This window comes from Pygocentrus nattereri, chromosome 7, assembly GCF_015220715.1.
Source record: "Pygocentrus nattereri isolate fPygNat1 chromosome 7, fPygNat1.pri, whole genome shotgun sequence".
Taxonomy (NCBI): Eukaryota; Metazoa; Chordata; class Actinopteri; order Characiformes; family Serrasalmidae; genus Pygocentrus; species Pygocentrus nattereri.
The window spans coordinates 5,294,501-5,312,102 of record NC_051217.1 but is presented as its reverse complement, the minus strand read 5'-3'; the positions used below and the strand labels follow the sequence as shown (position 1 = coordinate 5,312,102).

The 17,602-nt window shown below is 39.5% G+C and overlaps 1 protein-coding gene across 1 annotated transcript in view; it reads right to left on the bottom strand.

Moving 5' to 3' along the window:
• The window catches only part of polr3b (polymerase (RNA) III (DNA directed) polypeptide B), a 28,826-nt gene extending 13,131 nt beyond the window's left edge, over positions 1-15,695 (bottom strand). The window contains exons 1-16 of the mRNA XM_017690303.2: positions 15,624-15,695; positions 15,389-15,421; positions 15,177-15,233; positions 14,108-14,172; positions 13,935-14,010; positions 13,739-13,839; positions 13,433-13,524; positions 13,231-13,348; positions 12,991-13,099; positions 11,737-11,859; positions 7,945-8,061; positions 7,645-7,779; positions 4,285-4,446; positions 3,983-4,183; positions 2,244-2,406; positions 835-988 (exon numbers count right to left, since the gene is read on the bottom strand). Coding sequence (XP_017545792.1) covers positions 835-988; positions 2,244-2,406; positions 3,983-4,183; positions 4,285-4,446; positions 7,645-7,779; positions 7,945-8,061; positions 11,737-11,859; positions 12,991-13,099; positions 13,231-13,348; positions 13,433-13,524; positions 13,739-13,839; positions 13,935-14,010; positions 14,108-14,172; positions 15,177-15,233; positions 15,389-15,421; positions 15,624-15,695 — 1,778 coding nt within the window. The remainder of the gene's footprint in view (positions 1-834; positions 989-2,243; positions 2,407-3,982; positions 4,184-4,284; positions 4,447-7,644; positions 7,780-7,944; positions 8,062-11,736; positions 11,860-12,990; positions 13,100-13,230; positions 13,349-13,432; positions 13,525-13,738; positions 13,840-13,934; positions 14,011-14,107; positions 14,173-15,176; positions 15,234-15,388; positions 15,422-15,623) is intronic.
• Between the last annotated feature and the right edge of the window lie 1,907 nt (positions 15,696-17,602).

The following is a 17,602-nucleotide window of genomic DNA, read 5'->3' as shown; positions in this document are numbered from 1 at the left end:
ATTAAGCTTTCACTATTCGTTTCATTTGAAGAGACCCCACACAAAAATGAAATAAAGGCAAGGATTATATCTACACATATTAAACAAGATAACTGTCAATCATAGTGGATTTCACAGGTATGTCCCATCATTAGTATTTAGGTGCAGGATGAAGCCTGCACTCCCACAGTAATAGTTAATCCAAACAAAATTGTCCTTTTGCCTGTTTCTCTACAGTGCAATCAGGTCTCAGAAGAGTATGAGATCATCACGAGAATGGAGCTTTTCAGCCTGTGCTGAGCAATATATTGTTTTCATAGTTTTAATTCCAAAGGCTGATATAACGGCACAAAAATGCATAATATTCGGTCAAGATTTTTTTTTTTTCTTCAAAGCTATACACGCATCATACATTTTTGCCTGGAATTTGACCATCTTCACCATTCCACCAACAAACCAATGTGCAGAACGTCTTCAAGTGTCAAGTGTCCTTATCCTCCCACAAAACTGGCAAATCGTAAACTTTATTGCTCTGTTCAAGAGCTGAAAATGCTGTGATCTCTTTCACACATAGCTCAGATACACATAACCCAGTTTTGGTTGATTTTGAAGTTATAGTTGTGTGGACATAGCTGATAACTCAGCTTGCATATCGGTATGACCACACCAGAGAAAATCGTAGTTTAATTAACGTCGCCTGTGAAAGTTCACAAAAATCAAAATAACCATCACATTTTTGCCAGCTGCAAGAAATCAGTTGAACTTGTTAAAAATTATTTCCTTACATCTGAATAAATCACACAAATTAACACACTTTGTGTGCTTTTGCAGTTGCTAGGGTATACTGAGATTTACCTGCAGAGGCGCCCCCCATCAGAAGAGATGTAGACACAGCGGTCAGTCACATTGGTGGAGATGGAAACAAACTCGTTAATAAAGCCAGCTCTTCGCATCAGCCTGAATGTGTTGACAAGCTTGCGGTGGTCGCGAATCACTCCCAGTATGTTACCTGGAGAATTACACACACGTACTAGCTGGTTAACAACACTACACCATATCATACTGTTTTATACACAGAAAGAAAAAAGTCTGTAAACACTGAGATCACCATTATAAGCTACTTGATTCAAACTTGACTGAAATGAAGCTAGGGCAACGAAAATTACACTAGGAAGACAGGTATGTGTTTTCCCATTTGATTTGGTTTAAGGTAAAAACATTTGTGAAATAATAACAGGATACCGTTGTGCTACAGAGACAAGCAAGTGAATGGGTGAATGTGTTGTTTGGGGCAGTGACTGGATTTACAGACTGCTCTGCCTTATGCTCTGACACCTGCTGTTTTTGCTAATTAATTACTTTCTGAGGCAGCCTGCATAATTTGAAACTTATCAGTGCTCTCAAAAACATATACACATTAATTAATTATCTAGGTGAGTCCTCTCTGACAAGACATTAAAAGCTAATCTATGGCATGCAGTATACAGCTGTAACGTGGCTAAAGTTCATTAGACTTTCTTGCTGCCTTTCAAGTCAAACACAAAAAACAAACCATTTCATTGTATACCTTGCATAATAGGTTTTTACTGTGTTCAGGTTTTTCCACATGCATCAATTGCACTAATGTTACAAGGCAAGACTCTACTTCACAAAAACATATGCAAAACGTTGCAAGAATATGTGATCTGAGTGTAAAGCTGGGCCTACACATGTTTCACGCTATTTTGTTGTGAGGACATGTACACTCCACGAAAAGGCAAAGAGAGTGTACAACACACATGAATTTTGGCTACGAAAAGCACCCAAAACCCCAAATCTCCCCACAATCACAGGATACAAACAATGCTAAACTGGACTGGACCTGTTTGTACTTTTATGAACACATAAGAAGTATAGTGAACGTGCAAATTACCCTGCACTCAAGCAGCTTGTCAGTCTCCACAGTCCAAGGCTCATGCTTCGGAGTGCATATACACCCCTCTTTACATTTTTTGTCTCTCTCCCTACTCTCTCACTGTTACCTTAATCCTTTGTTCAGTTTCATCGCTGACCATCTCACCCTATAGGACTTGTGAATGCTTTAAATTGAAATAAACATTTAAAAATATTGGAGAGCCTTGAAATACTTGACTTGTTTCACCTTTCACACTAGCAGATCACCAGTTAAATCGTGCGTAAAATCAAGCTAAACTTGTGTAGTGTAGGCCCAGCTTAAAAGCTTTTGTGTGAGAAAACCACATGTGTGGTAAGTAAGGCTGAGTTACCATTCAGGAAAACTAGAAAAACAGTAGGGTAAGACAGCTCCTCTCCACATAGCAGGTTGACATCCTCCACTCCAAGGTTAAATGCCAGCTTAATGATGGGCCCATCCTCCATGTCTGTGGTGATGTGGGTCATTAGTGCCAGATTCTTCACCAGACCACATGCCTGAAACAAACATTAAAATATATGAAAATGAGTAACCCCCCAAAATCAGTCACTTCCTGTTGTGCTTACTATTTAGCAATAAATAAATAATGAATTGGGTACTGTTGTAGGAATTAGCCTTTAGCAATTCAACTGTGGATTAAGAAGTAAAAGAAGTCTTGAACATGTCCCTGCTGTAATATATAATCCATTTGATAATAGGGATGTACATGAATACTTGGGTACTTGAGTACTAGGTTTAACGTTTGAGATGCCAGTACTTGAACACAATTCACCATTTGGGTGCTTGTTATGTTTCAAGAAAGGAAGACAGAAAGCATAGCAAAACGTAACAATTGCATGAAGTGCCACTTGCCAGGCTGTAAAAAGCGACTCTTTTGCTCATATCTGTGAAGAATTATGTTTGTTACACTTTGCCAATCTGAAAACGCATAAGCATGTTGCCAAGGACACTCTGTTCAGGATGTGGCTGATAAGGCAGATGCAGCATGGACCTACAGTGATCAGGTATAACATTATGACCTTGTTTCCACGCTCATTGTCCATTGTTTTTAGCTCCACTTACTATATAGGTGCACTTAGTAGTTCTACAATTACAGACTGTAGTCCATCTGTTTCTCTGCATACTCTGATACACTCAGACCAGCGCAACACACACTAACACACCACCACGTCAGTATTACTGCAGTGCTGAGAATGCTCCACCACCCAAAGTGTACCTGCTCTATGAGGGTCCATGGGAGTCCTGACCACTGAAGAGCAAGTCAAAAGGGTGCTAACAAAGTATGCAGAGAAACAGATGGACTACAGTCTGTAATTGTAGACCTACAAAGTGCACCTATATAGTAAGTAGAGCTGATAAAATGGACAATGAGCGTAGAAACAAGGTGGTGGTCAAAAAGTTATGCCAGATCAGCGTGCAGTAACATTAGGCTAACTACTCTAACTTATGTTAGCTAGTTTCAGAAACGGTGGAAATACATTTCTCTGACAAACTAACATGTTGGCACATCATCCAATGAGGAGAAAATACCTTGTGTACCTTGTCCTCCAGCATCTAGCATTGCATCAGTTAGTTGTAGTTTTAGATCTAAGGAGGCAGCCTCTGTTATTCATACAACTACCAACTTTTATTTTTAATAACAAAACCTTTCCAAACCTATTCCTCTGGTTGCTGCTACATTATAGGCTACTGTATTTAGCCTCTTATCACAAGAGCTATTACACCAGGCCATATCATACATTAATTTTGGCAGAAGTAACTGTTAACTGCATATCTGCTCTTCTACTCCTGAGGTACACTCAAACAAAAACTATTCAGAATGCACTTACCTTTTTGATAAGACTGTGATAATTGGTTGACGAAGTCAATGTTTCAGTTTAGAAAAACTTGATGAATTAAGCACTCTGTTCTATAGAAAGCTTTGGCAGTAATATGGCTTCTGATGTTTCATTAGACCATAGCAGGAAAAGTGAGGGAGAGCAGTCGAAGAAAGTGTAATAGTTTTGTTAACTCAACATATTAGCTCTGTATAAAAAAACCTTTCATGTTTGCAGGCAGAAGAGTTGTACTGACCTCTCCTTCAGGCGTGTCTGAGGGGCACAGCATTCCCCATTGTGAGGGCTGAAGGGAACGCGGTCCGCTCACCTTCCTGGTTTTCTCAAACTGAGAAGAGATCCGGGTCATCATGCCTAATGCTGAGATGAAGGACAGGCGAGAGAGTACCTGTGTGACTCCCTGCCTGTCCATCTTAAACCTCTTTAGAGACCAGTTCCCCTAAGGACAGCAAACCAGAGCAGGGCCAGAAAAGAGAAGCAGTGAGAAATGTGTTGGTCAGTAAGCCATGACATGAAGTCTATAAAAGAGCAGAGACTCACAGTAGAGATGGCGTTAACCATGCCGTTCGTGATCTGGTCCTGCCTCATGTGTTTCACCACGTCAAACTGAGCCGCTCTCTGCTTGGGGATGATCTGGTCTGCGATCTTCTTCAGCTCAGAGTTAAACTTCTTAAAGAGATCCTCAAACAGCAGAGACAGCAGCTGAGAAGGAACAGGAATCACCAGGTGAGCACCTCTGCTAACTTTTGTGAGCCTTAGCCTTTAGAACCACTACACTTTACAGAAACACAGCGTGAGTTCCAGCAGTTCAAAACTGGCAGCCACTGATCAAAACATGCATCACAAAACAATGCTACATCAAGCTGTAACCTGCTGATTAGCACGTCTAACAATTCAGTGTGTCTGGAGCATTCAGACAGTGTCCTATTTAAATTCCTATCAACACTTCAACTTCTTCTCCTTGTTGTTCTGATTCCCCAGTGCCACTTTCAACAACCAACTTTATTAACTGCATCTGGCTCTTACAATATCACATTCTGTGTCATCAAGCCTCTAGGCTCTGCAAACAGATGTAATAACCAGGTGTGCCAGTGCTGTGATAAGGTTGACCTGGCGCTTCTCCCAAGGCCCTCTCATCCTCACTGCAACCCTCAAATAGCAGCACCCCTCCATCCAACCACATTAGCATACATCAAAACAAGCAGGCTGCGTCAAAATTAATAAAGAAATTAAGCTTCCGCAGCGCAGCAGGGCCAATTAGTTGAATGTCAGGGATTCGTAATTGAGGAGACTGGCAGTGTTGGGAGTGTGTGTAAGCTCTATTGAAAAGGGTTTTTCGCTTAGTAGTCGCTCTCTCTCTCTCACACACACACAGTTCACCCCAGAGAAGGCTGGTTGGGGGAAATTAAAGGACTTAAGACTGCGGTAATTACATTATCAGAGCCGGGCCGGTGGATTAACTCAATCGCTCAAGTCAAGGCAGCCATTCTTTTGTCGTGGCTGTGCTAAATAATAATAAAAAGCGAGAAAGCCCTGAGCTCGCCTGGCCCAGGATTTGGGTGCTGTCTATGCTGCTGCATATCTCACCGTCAACAAAGGCAAGGCGAGCTGGGAATGGGGGGTGTGGGGGGAGGCAGCCACGCAGGGAGGAGGCAAACACAGAGGAGACAAACAAAGCAGCAGGCAAATAATGAAGGTATTAATAAAAGACAAGGAGGCCAAACACAAAGAAAAAGGTGAGGGATTGTGAGACAGCCCAGCTAGGCCTGCTCCACTGCTCAGAGCTCAGTTTCACACAGGAGAGCAGCAGTGTGCACAGTACAGAAGGAGAGAGGAAAAGAGAAATGTGGGGGGGGGGGGGGGGGGGTCTGATCAAAAACATACAGCCTAGATTCCCGAAAGTAAGGATAACCAATATTAATACGAGGTATCACCAAGGTGAGTAAAATATGGAGACATTCATAGAATTAGAACTGACAGCCTATACACTGCATAGCAGAAGTATTCAACCCACTTAAAAGACATAGAATCTGCCTGGATTACAAAAAACACTGATATTTTAGGCTGTGGCAGGTTTCATTTTAAAATGAAATAATTTAAAGTGATATTGGTTTTATGTAAGAAAATGTTGTGACACAAATGTCTGAAAAATGCCATTTGTACAAGAATTAAACCCTTGTGCTGTGGAAACTCCAAGTTTACATAGATGAAACGTATTGCCCCAACAACATCACAATCAATTTACAATTGGCCTCTACCTGTGAATCTTTAGAACACTGTCACATTTTCTGGTAGTAAGACCTGTTTAATTCCTTAAGTATCATTGATCAGACTGTGAATCTGAAGGAAAGCTAAAGACCAAAGAGCATTCTGATGAAATTAGAGATAGTTATAGACATGCACAAGACAGTGAAAGGCTACAACATAATATCCAACTATTTGGACATCACAGTAAGGAAATGGCAGTTGCATCACACCACACAGGCACCGCTAGACAAGGCCATTCCACAAAACTTCACACCAGAAAAAGAAAGGGACCTGTAAGTGAAGCCACATAGAGGCCAACAATCACTTTTTGAAGGAGCTACAGAGTACAATGGCTGAGAATGTAGTGAAGGAGCACCAGTCAACAATATCAAGAGCTCTGCATACAATGGGGCTGTATGGGAGAGGGGCTTGGAAGAATCAGTACTGAAGGAAAACCTCAACAAAGCACATCTGGAGTTTGCCAGAAAGCATCAGTGTGACCAACCTAAAATAGGGGAAAAGGTTTTGTGGTCACATGAGACATAAATGGAGCTTTTAGGCCAAACCAAAACACTATATGTACAAACCTATCACTGCTTACTCTGTGGACTGAGCATCTTGTTAAAACTCAAGAGCAGATGGATGGTGCAAAATACAGGTAGATTCTGTAAGACTTTTTGTAAAGGGCTCTATATAGCTTCTATTGCTACAAGCATGACACCATAACAACAGAAACACCCTTTTGTGTGCTTTATAGAACTATTTTCAAAAAGGTTCTATATAGAACCATCTGCAGCACATTCTGCATCAGTCTGAAGAACACCATGATGCAAAAACCCTTTAGTAATGCAAACGGTTCTTTGAGTGTTCATGGTTCTTTATAGAACCATTTTCTTTACTACAAAACCCTTGAAGTACCTTTTTTTAACTACAAAATAAGTGTACAATGGCCATGTCAAATTCCAGATCTTAATCCAAGACAATTGGTGGTACTCATTCAAAACTGTGGTCCACAAATGTCATCTAACCAACCTGAGCAACATGGAGCAATTCTGTCAAGAAGAACGGGAGAAAATCACTCTCAAAAAGTGTGCAAAGCTGGCAGAAACTTACCAAACAGAGCTCAAGATGTTATTCCAGCAAACAGAGGTTCTAACAAGGAAAAGTCTGAAAGGGTTGAATACTTATGCAAGAAGCATTTTTCAGTTGTATTACTTTTTAAAGCTATATAAAATACTGGCTGGAACAATCTGTGTGTCATTTGAATTCCAGATGAATCTGATGATTTTTAGGCAGGCTCAACACTTATTCAAGGTACTGTACTTTCCGCAACTTCAGCCACCAAAATAAAATGTCTGTACTTGTTTTGAACGACCAGATAAATGCATTAGAAAACACAGAGTCTTAGTTGAGGCAAGCATCATTAAAAGGCTGTCAGTCATTCTTAATTGAATTAGAGTTGTTGTGAATGACAGCAGACAGAACGGGGACGGTGTGGGCCTCTTGCACAAGAACAGCTGCTCAGAGGCAGTGTGAGGATTGGTCAGCTCATCCCTATTCCAGGACCACCATTATATCCATTCAAGCTTCTACAGAACCTCCTCTGAGTTTCTGCATGTTTATGGACAGAACGGTGTCGGGCATTGTTTTTACCTGGCCAGCCAACTCCAGACGCTTGTTTCCATAGTAATCTCGATCATCCACTTTGTTGTTGCCTTGAGCAAGAATCACTCTGCGCACCATTACTGCGAGGTAAATGCACTTGGCCCGAAAGTTAAACTCTTTTACCTAGGAGACAGAGAAAAACTGACTTTACACATGGACACTAATATGCCAATATAATAGAAGTCCAGGACAGGAATACAAAATAAATTTTTGCTACAAAGTCATACAGCACAGTACAGAACTAATCCTAGTAAGAAGACTATGCAGAAATAAAGGATGGAGACTCACAGGGACATGGGTGAGGATGGTGGATGCCAGCAGCTCTCGGGCTTCCTCCATCTTGGTTTTCTTGGGTCCACCCCACATGCGCTGACGCCGCACTTTATTTCCAATGTACTTCAGTGCCTGTGCAGAAGAAAAACAAGTTTTTAAAGCATGTCAAAACTTTTTACCTCTCAATTGTGACAGCAGCTGGACAAATCACAAACAGCTGTTGTGTCACCTGGTAAAAACTACACAATGACAGGTGTATAAGCTTGTTCACTGTTCTTTTCCAAATTTGTACCAGTCTTCCTCTCAGTCAACCTCATCCCAAGCAGAATACACTTTAGATGGGAAATGTGCGAACACTGAACGTTGTAATGCATTAGCCCTTTTGCCAAATATTTCTCCAACACCAGCTTAGTTTCACTGATGTACTACAATGTTCCCCAAGCACTTTACTCTGTTCACACTTCATCATAAATTACAAGACACTGTGCGATGGAATTATGTATATTGAGCATTGGAACAGACACAACATCAGAATGTTAGAGGACACAGAGTTTTTTTTATTTCAGTTCAGTTTTGCTTTTTTACCATTTGCAGGTATTAAAAACACATATACTGACTAGAGCTCAGTCATAAAACCTATTAAAAGAAAAGAAGACACTGCTAAGGTGGTGCTGAAGTATGGTGATTCTTCAGCATCACCTTAGTAGTGTTTTCCTATTAATCTTACCACTTCCTCAGACAGACCTATTGCATTCTGCTCTGCTTATGTCACTTATGATCTTCTGCTAACCTGGGCTTCTCTTATGCAATAAGAGCCCAGTAGTGGTTTTCTACATTGTTTTATTTTTTTCATCCAAATCGTCAAGAACATTTTTCAATCATCTAGCAGGGTTAATTTCAAAGAGGTGGTGAGAGAGAGAGTTACTAATATGTGAATTTCATTGCCAACTTCTCAACAAGTAACAGAATGAATCAAATTAACAAAGGTGTTTTGGGGCACCTTGTGTATGGATTTATGGTAACCTGCACAGACAATGCATTTTGCTTTCTTTGTGATGCTGGGACTCTGCAACACTGTTTTTACAGACGGCAGGTTCGGTGGCCGTAGAATCTGCCACACACAAAAAAACACTCTGGAAACTGGAATTGCTCAGGGACTATAGCAAAACTTGGAACCTGGGCTACAACATCTTTATCAGTTTTTCTGAATTTCCATCCAAAGATTTCAACAAGAGTTCCCAGAAAAATCTTAAATATTTAATTGTTGAATGCGCAGGAAATCCCAAGACCCACTGACTCACTAAACAGGTATCAAAGACACACACACACGCACACACACACACACACCTGAGCTTGGCACTACTTACTCCACCAAAGAGGTTAAAGGTCGCAGGGATTGGGATTTTCTTCCAGACCACCCACTCAGACACTTATAGCCACATGGCTGAGCAACTCACAATAAGGAATAAAATTAAATGAACAAAAATTTGTGAAAGATCAGAACAATTTTTAAAGACTTAAATCAACTTGACTTCCTTACAGCAATATTTGTGTTTTTGCATATTTAGATGTTCAATAATTAAAAGATCATAATTTAAAAATGTACAAAATTTTTACAAAATCTGTACATTACAATTACAAATTACAAAAAAAATTACACTTTAAAAAAAGTGTACCAGTGAGTGATTCTACATGCCATGTATACTTACCAATATTTAAATTTAGATAGATTTTGACTATAAATTTAAAGAATAACAAACTCGCATACTGTACTGTGAAAAAGTCTTAGGCATGTTTCACACGTACCACCTTTAAGAGCATTCACACAGGCTGCCTGAGCAGAGGGGTAGTGCATCGCAGAGGTGACATGGTATACAGAGAATAGGCATGGAGCCCATTTTTTTCTGTCTTACCTGCACCACACAGTAAAATACAGTAAAATACTTAGAAAACCAACAAAAATGAAACAGAAACCTAAAAATGTAAAATATGGTAAGTCATATGAAAAGAAATACTAGTTAAACATTTCATGCAGGATAAAGATTTTCAGAATTGATGTAATGACTGAGCTCACTGATAGAATATTCAAAGAGAACTCAGTCAAAAATAGATAAATGATGTGTTTCTTGAGGATGTAAGTAATTATCTATTACTTACATCTTCATCAGTATAACACTGATTTTGCATTTGAGACAAACAAAGTCAGGTCTTGTTTTTGAGCCTGTGTGTGACATGAATAGGTAAAGGCGTATGAGATAACCCAAAAAACTACAATGAAATCTAACCAGATGCCTCTAACTCAAATACAGGGTGACTGCAGCACCACTCACAGACCATATTTAATGGGGTTTTTTCCATTTCTCAGTAATCCTACTTTTTTCAATTTGATCAAAAATGGTTTATACAGTGCTGTTTTGAATTAAACCAGGGTTGCTGCTAATGAAACTGAACAAATCAACACAATGAATTCAGCAACCAATTATGTCTAACTGTATTCTTCTAACCAAGATATAAATAAGTTCACTAAAAACAAAGTTATGCTCCATGTTCATTTGCTTTTTTATTAAAATAAAAGTGTTTTTACCACTTTCATGGCTGTTTACTGCACAGTACTGTACATGTAAGGCTGAATTAATGTAGAGGAGTTTTTAATCGGACTGTTGATATCAACTTCTGCCCTGGTCCCACAAGATATGTCTTTCTACACTTTGGGGATGACTGATGCTGCCTCTAGTGGTCATTAACAGATGGGTCCTACAATTTCCTTTCTTTCCTCTATTAACTATTTGTTCTAATATGTCTTATCTAACTGAACTCTGCCTGGATCAATAGGAAGACACATGTGAGGCTCATTAGAGTCCTGATGTGACCAGCACAATGCCACAGGCCCACAAAACAGGCTCTCGGACATGCTCAGATGCAGGTTGCTAGGATGCAGATATGCTTCTTACCAATCCATTGTTGGGGCCTGCTACAAAATAAGACATCCGCTTTCAGCAAATTAGGCCTCAGCGTTTACTAATGTACGTCACAGACAGACATATTTAGTGTTGTTTCACACTGGGTCGGTGAGCTCTCTGACAGATCCAAGTTTCATCATTATATAAGTGAAGGGAAACATGATTTCAGTGTTTTTGAATAAATCTACAAACCCTGTAAAGACTAATGAAACTGTGAGAGATGCTGCCATTTGGTGTAAATCTCCAAATTATTCATGTGCAAGCTATGCATTAACAAAAAGACCTAAGACAAGAGTTGATTCAATACATGTTTAAAATACATGTGTTAAATATTGCCCAATTTTCATAGTTTTACATATTATTATTTTGTCTATGAGCTAGACAATAGATGGGTATTTTCTCGAGCCATGTCCTGTGTTTCAAAATGCTGATACAGTCCAAATTTATTAGAGCAAATAGTGGCCTATATTTTGGCCAAGTTCACTCACTAACACGTACAGTCAGATGCAACAGCTTAAGCACCTTGGTCAAATTAGGTTTTGTTGACTTTCCAAGCAAAAATAAGTTAACACGCCGCCTACAGAAAACAAAAGTATGCTAATTTTAATGCAAAGCTACACTGTTTATTTGCTGAATTAAATGAAATGTTTTTAAACAGTAAATAAACAGAAACTGTTCACCGCAATTAGCAGGAAAATGCCTAATTGAATCTGTTGCTTGTAGAGAGCATGTACTTCTTTTGTACTGGATACAAGTTTGTGAAGCATTTCTTTTAACATGAATCAAAATCCATAGCTCTGCTATGTTAGGCAGTAAGAGGTACAGTCTGATATTGGCAGTGAGGTACCTGGGTCTGGGTGAAAATCTGAGCTTTCTGGCACTCTTCCAGGCTAGGAGCAAAAGCAGCCATGACATGCTCTTCTGTACCAATCATCTGGACAATCTCCTGATCACTCTCCACACCCATGGCCTGAAAACACACACACACAAAAGCAGAGAAAAGAAAAAAGAGGGAGAGAGTGAGCTCACTTTCTGTATCATGACAAAGACAAGTTAATTCACAATGTATATCAAATATACTCAAGATGTTCCTGATTTATACAGATGTGCACTGTAACATCTGCCCAAATTTGACACAGAAGATTCATTTCAGTGATAAGGAGGCCCAGGCCTCTTTTAACATTTACTTATGTTAATAGACAACTGTGGGAACCGAACAGTAGGCCAGGGCACTTACAGGTCGGTGCCGTTTGCAAAGGCCACTGGGTAGCAAGAAAAGACCTGCAGGAATTTACTCTGGATGCACAATTGCAAAGCAAACAGGCTCCACAGCCAATTTACTCAGTGCGTTGTCCCAAACGAGTCATATCTGTATATTTGGAGAGAGCCTGAGGCAAGGGACTTTGTGATGACATCTCTAGAGCTGAGGGAATTCTCATTTAAGCTTAGATTAAATAACTTGGTCAACTGAAACTTACATTGTGATTACAGGCACTCTCTGCAGTAAAACCCAGACAAAGCAAAGAAAGATCAATTCTGAGCCACAGTACTTGGTAAAAAACCTAGATGTTACTCTCACAGAACATACAGTTCAGACACAAGAACAGTACTTTAGGAACCCAAATTAATCAAGTATACAACACTGCTATAAGACGTCAATCAGCTGTTTTACCCATTGAAAACAAAGTAGCAACAATAACCACTTTTTTACTTAAAACCAACTGCAACAGTCCCACTGGTTTTCTGTTTGTCATATTGCGCCATCTGGTGGTTAATGACTGAAATCATGCATCAGGGTAGTAGGTGTATTTACTGAATTTCCATTCCATCAAGAAATGCAGTATGGTTCGGTTACAAATTTATGATAAAGCATTTTGTCCTCATTTCCACAACCAAGTGAACTGCAACTGGGGGTGTTTGATATAATAGAGGTTTGGCAATTCAATCCATTTTTGATACAGCAAAAACAAGGAGTAGCTTGTGTATAAAAGGGTCTTACATTATCACATTATGCTACTGAACATCCATAATGAACCCCAATTCATACTTTTTTCCCCCTCATGGATTTATGAATGGTACACCTTTGTCTTCACTCGCTCACCTTGAATATGATGGCTATTGGAGCATCCTCAGAGAGTGTGTTGTGCTTCAAGTAAAAACGACCCTGTTTCACAATCATGTTAGTTCTACTCTTCTTCTCATGAGTGGAGCTACAGCCCAGAGAAAAAGAGACACACAATCAGAGAATTATAAATAGAGAGTAAGAAGGTAAGAAGTACCACTTGTGTGTTAAACATTGGAACACAGTGTAAACACATGCAGGACACATGACTTGCAGCACCTCGTAACAGAGGCTCCCACTGCACCCTTGCGGTCTTGCTCCACAATGATGCGGTTCTTGGACAGCTGCTCCTGGATGAGAATGACCTTCTCCTGGCCCTTCACAATGAAATAGCCCCCTGTGCACAGAAACATAAAAATAAAATCAACAGAAAGTCTCTCCCAATAAACTGTTGTGGTTCTTGTGTTATTTAAGGATGTACCTGGATCTAGGGGACACTCATTGAGCTTAGAGAACTCCATGGGTGTCTTGCCTGTCAAGACACAGTTGGAGCTGCGCAACATAATTGGCATCCTGGCAAAAAAAAAAAAGCAATTTAAACTGGTTATTTAGTCATTTCTGGGTTTAAATAATAGTTTACAAGGAAGCATCTCTTTGAATGGCTCAGTGAGCCTTTGATCAAAACTAAAGCTTTCCTGTCATCTTAAATGAGATGCAGAATAGAGACCTTGGTCTTCAGTCTGGCCTAGAGATGGGTGTTGAAGAAAAAAATAAATAAATTAAGTACCTTCCAATGGGTAATGCATTGCGAATGATTCTCTGGCTGCCTCTGGTGTACTCTATGTCCACTGTGATTGGAGCGGAATAGGTCATGTCTCTCAAACGACACTAGGAGGCAAAGATAAAGAGAGGAGACTGTCACTACTGTCTGTCCCAGATTTGTACAAACTACAGAACTTCTAGTGTGTTTAGTTCACAGATACCTCATGTGGAGACACTGGTCTGGTTACATTAAAGCTCTCCTCTACATCAGGCATGCCAACGTAGATATTGAGGTACCTGAAAATGCATGGCAGTACAGGTTAACTTTTAATTTTTTAAATCTGTAAAACTCAAATGTCAGAGTGTGAATGAAAGAGGAAAACAGCAATCTTACTTTAGATACCACATTGGATCAGCATCACTTGTAATCTTCTCATTTGCCTTCATGATCTTCTTTATCTGAAAATATATGAAGAGACCTAAAGACCCTAGCGAAGCTCTTAATATCTTCTGGAATCAGTGGTGGACAGTAACTAAGCAAATGTAATTCGTCACTGTACTCAAGTAGTTTTTTCATGTATCTGTACTTTACTTAAGTATTTCCATTTTGGGCAACTTTTTACTTTCACTCCACTACATTTCAAAGTCAAATATCTTACTTTTTACTCCACTACATTGTGAGAAATCTGCCGTTCCTGTTGGTTTTTGTGCGTATAAAAACGTAACATGTCAAAACGAAAGAAGAGCAAAGAAAGAACACCAATGATGGACCTAACCTAACCTGTAAATAAACCACAATATAGAAATATGTCCACATATGCAGTCGTGACTGGCAAGTTTCTTTTTTTCTGAATTCATACAAACACTTTCATTTTACAGTAAATTAGTTTGGGTTAGTTTATGGTTATGAACAGAGGCCTACAGATCAACACAGTAAAGGAAAACTTATTTGTGATCCTGAGTTTAAAGCAAGTTTTTATTAAACTTGTAACTAATTTACAAAGTAATCTTAAACTGAAACTTTGCTTGTGTGTAAAAAGTGATTTCAGAGCCACTCGGTTCTCCCTCATGGAAACTGTTTGCCTTCAGTGTTTTGTGCTTATGATCATTTTAATAGACGTCAGCGTCACTAATTAATGACGTTCTATTAAAAGACTGGTTTACCAAGAGAGACGCTGGAGGACTTTCACCTGAAATTAGTTCATGAAGCGAGTCTTGTTACAAAAATGATAACAGGACATGAGTCATAATTAATCTTTTAGTACTTTTACTTTATACTTAAGTACATTTGAAGGCAAATACTTTTGTACTTTTACTCAAGTGGAGGTCTAGATTAAGGACTTCTACTTTTACTGGAGTAATATTTACCTTGGGTGTCTCTACTTTAACTCAAGTACATGATTTGTGTACTTCATCCACCTCTGTCTGGAACAAATGTGTCACTAAAAGCTCGAGCATCTTACCTCCACATTGATGAAATAGTTGAAAGAATCAATGTGCTGCTTTACTAATCCTTTGACCTGAGAGTTAAGTGAAAAGAAAAGAAAAGAACTCGTTAAGACGAGTTAAGTCCCAGACCTGCTTTGCTGTATGAAGACCAACAGTGCTTTTATTCTGGTGTGACTGCTTGTTATTGTGGTGAACAGCAGCTTTAATAACATGGTGGAATGTTTACCTTCAAAAACGCTGGAAGCAGCTTCCATTTTTCCTTAAAAACAGAGAATATTTGTATTACCATTATTACCGGGTATACAATATTTTTATATTATATAGGTATATAATATTATAATCCATATAAGCAGCATTTTAAACCAGTTAAAGGCCAAGTCAAGCAGAAGAGCCACTGCTGTTAGCTCAGTTAACCTAGCTCAGCGAGCTGAAGCACGCTGCAAGTTTTAATGCTCGTTTACCTCCACCGTGTCCACAGGAGCAGCGAGCTGCTGGGGTGACATGTCCCCGAAGTCGTCCTTCAACATTTCCATGATGTTTAATTTTAATTTCACACATTCACGCGATACAACATCATATTACTTCATCAAACACTCCAGTGAGGATACATGTGAACTGTGTAGTGTAACTGAAAAAGAATCCCGGGCGGTACAAAGATCATTAGTTCCGGCCACAAATAATGTTTTGCTGCTTGTTTCTTTGTTATTTTTTTTTAACGGTTAACAAATCAATCCAACGGCTCAGACTCATTTTTAATGAATACACAATGTATATAATTATGAACCTGACTTGAAAACTGCGCTGTAAACCTCTCATCAATACCAACGAGAAAAACCATCAGTTATATTCAGAGGCTGGAATCACTGTTCAATTTGAAATCATATAATTCATAATTCAATAACCTCAAGCTAATGTTGTTGTAGATGAATGCATAAAATAGTTATAATATGTTAGCCCTGCCCAGCTTCACAGGTTTTAAATAATCAGTAGGACACTACCCTGCTATAAACCACGCAAACACCAGCATGGCTGGTCACCAGCAAAACTAGAATATGTCCATTTTTGTTGTTTTTCTTGTCCAGTCGCTCTTTGCCTTGCGTTATAATGTTATAATGAATTATACTATACTATATATATATAATATAATATATACTATACTACTATAAAAATACTATACAAATGGTCCAAAATCACTTTTGAGAAACATTGTTACAGTGATGTCCATTACAAGTTAAGAATGTTTTTCTTCTTTCTCCTGTAAAGTTACCATTTTGGAGATTTACCATTTTTGACAGCAATGATATTTATGTTTTGGATGCTGGTATGTTGACCATGCTGGAGGGCCAGATAAACAAGCGCTAGACAAGCATGGAATTTATACCGAGTTATATAAGTGATACTTTTTTTTAATCCCACATCCACATTTAACCCATCCATGAAGTGAAACACCACACACACACACTAGTGGGCACACACACTAGGGGGCAGCGAGCACACTTGCCTAGAGCGGTGGGCAGCCCTATTCACAGCACCCAGGAAGCAATTGGTGGGTAGGTGTCTTGCTCAAGGACACCTCAGTCATGGATTGTCGGTACTGGGGATCAAACCAAACAACCTTCTGGTTATGGGGCCAGTTCCCTAACCTCCAGCCCACGACTTTTGGTAAACAGTTTGTAATAAATAAATCCACATTGTTTAAGGTGCTATTGCGTATAAAACAGCAAGCCATTAACATGACTTGGAAGTGATTCCAAACTTTTGAACAGTAGTGTATATTCAGCATTGCCTTTCGCAGATGACAGACCAACACAACCTAATTCTCTGTTAAGATATAAAACTACTTTTTAGCCTGAAATATGTCTCCAGACTCAGTGACCAGAAGAAAACAAAGCTGTGGACAATAAGTTCAATAGAACGTGAGAGCGAGTGCGTTATCGCGAAATAACATCACGGCTGTGATTTGGTCATAGATCATCACGGCCGTGATTTTATAGCGAACACACACGACTTCGAGTGTTGTAGTGCTTTTAATAGTTAAATAGATACGGTAGGAAATCAATCAATTGGACTGTGAACGCGGCGTTTAGCATGATTTAATGTCAGCAATTCCTTCCGCCAAATTATAGTTCCTTCATAAGCAGCTGTTGCTACGTCAGAGTAACGAGCTCCGCTCATTCGCTGCAGAGCCGGCACTTCGTTCTCCAGCTCCACACAGACCAACTGACACTTTGGGAAAGTAGTGTCGTCTCATCTTCAGAGTCTGACCAAGTCAGCTGTAGGTCAAATGTGATCTTAAAAGTGTCCGTTTTCTGTTTGCGCGCAAACAGAAATATAGCCGTAGTGTCTCTTAGGAAAGGTGTTGCTTAGCAACGGCGTCTCAGCGGAGTGATACAGAGTTTGTGAAAAACCCGTGACGTTATGGCGAAATAACAGCACAGTA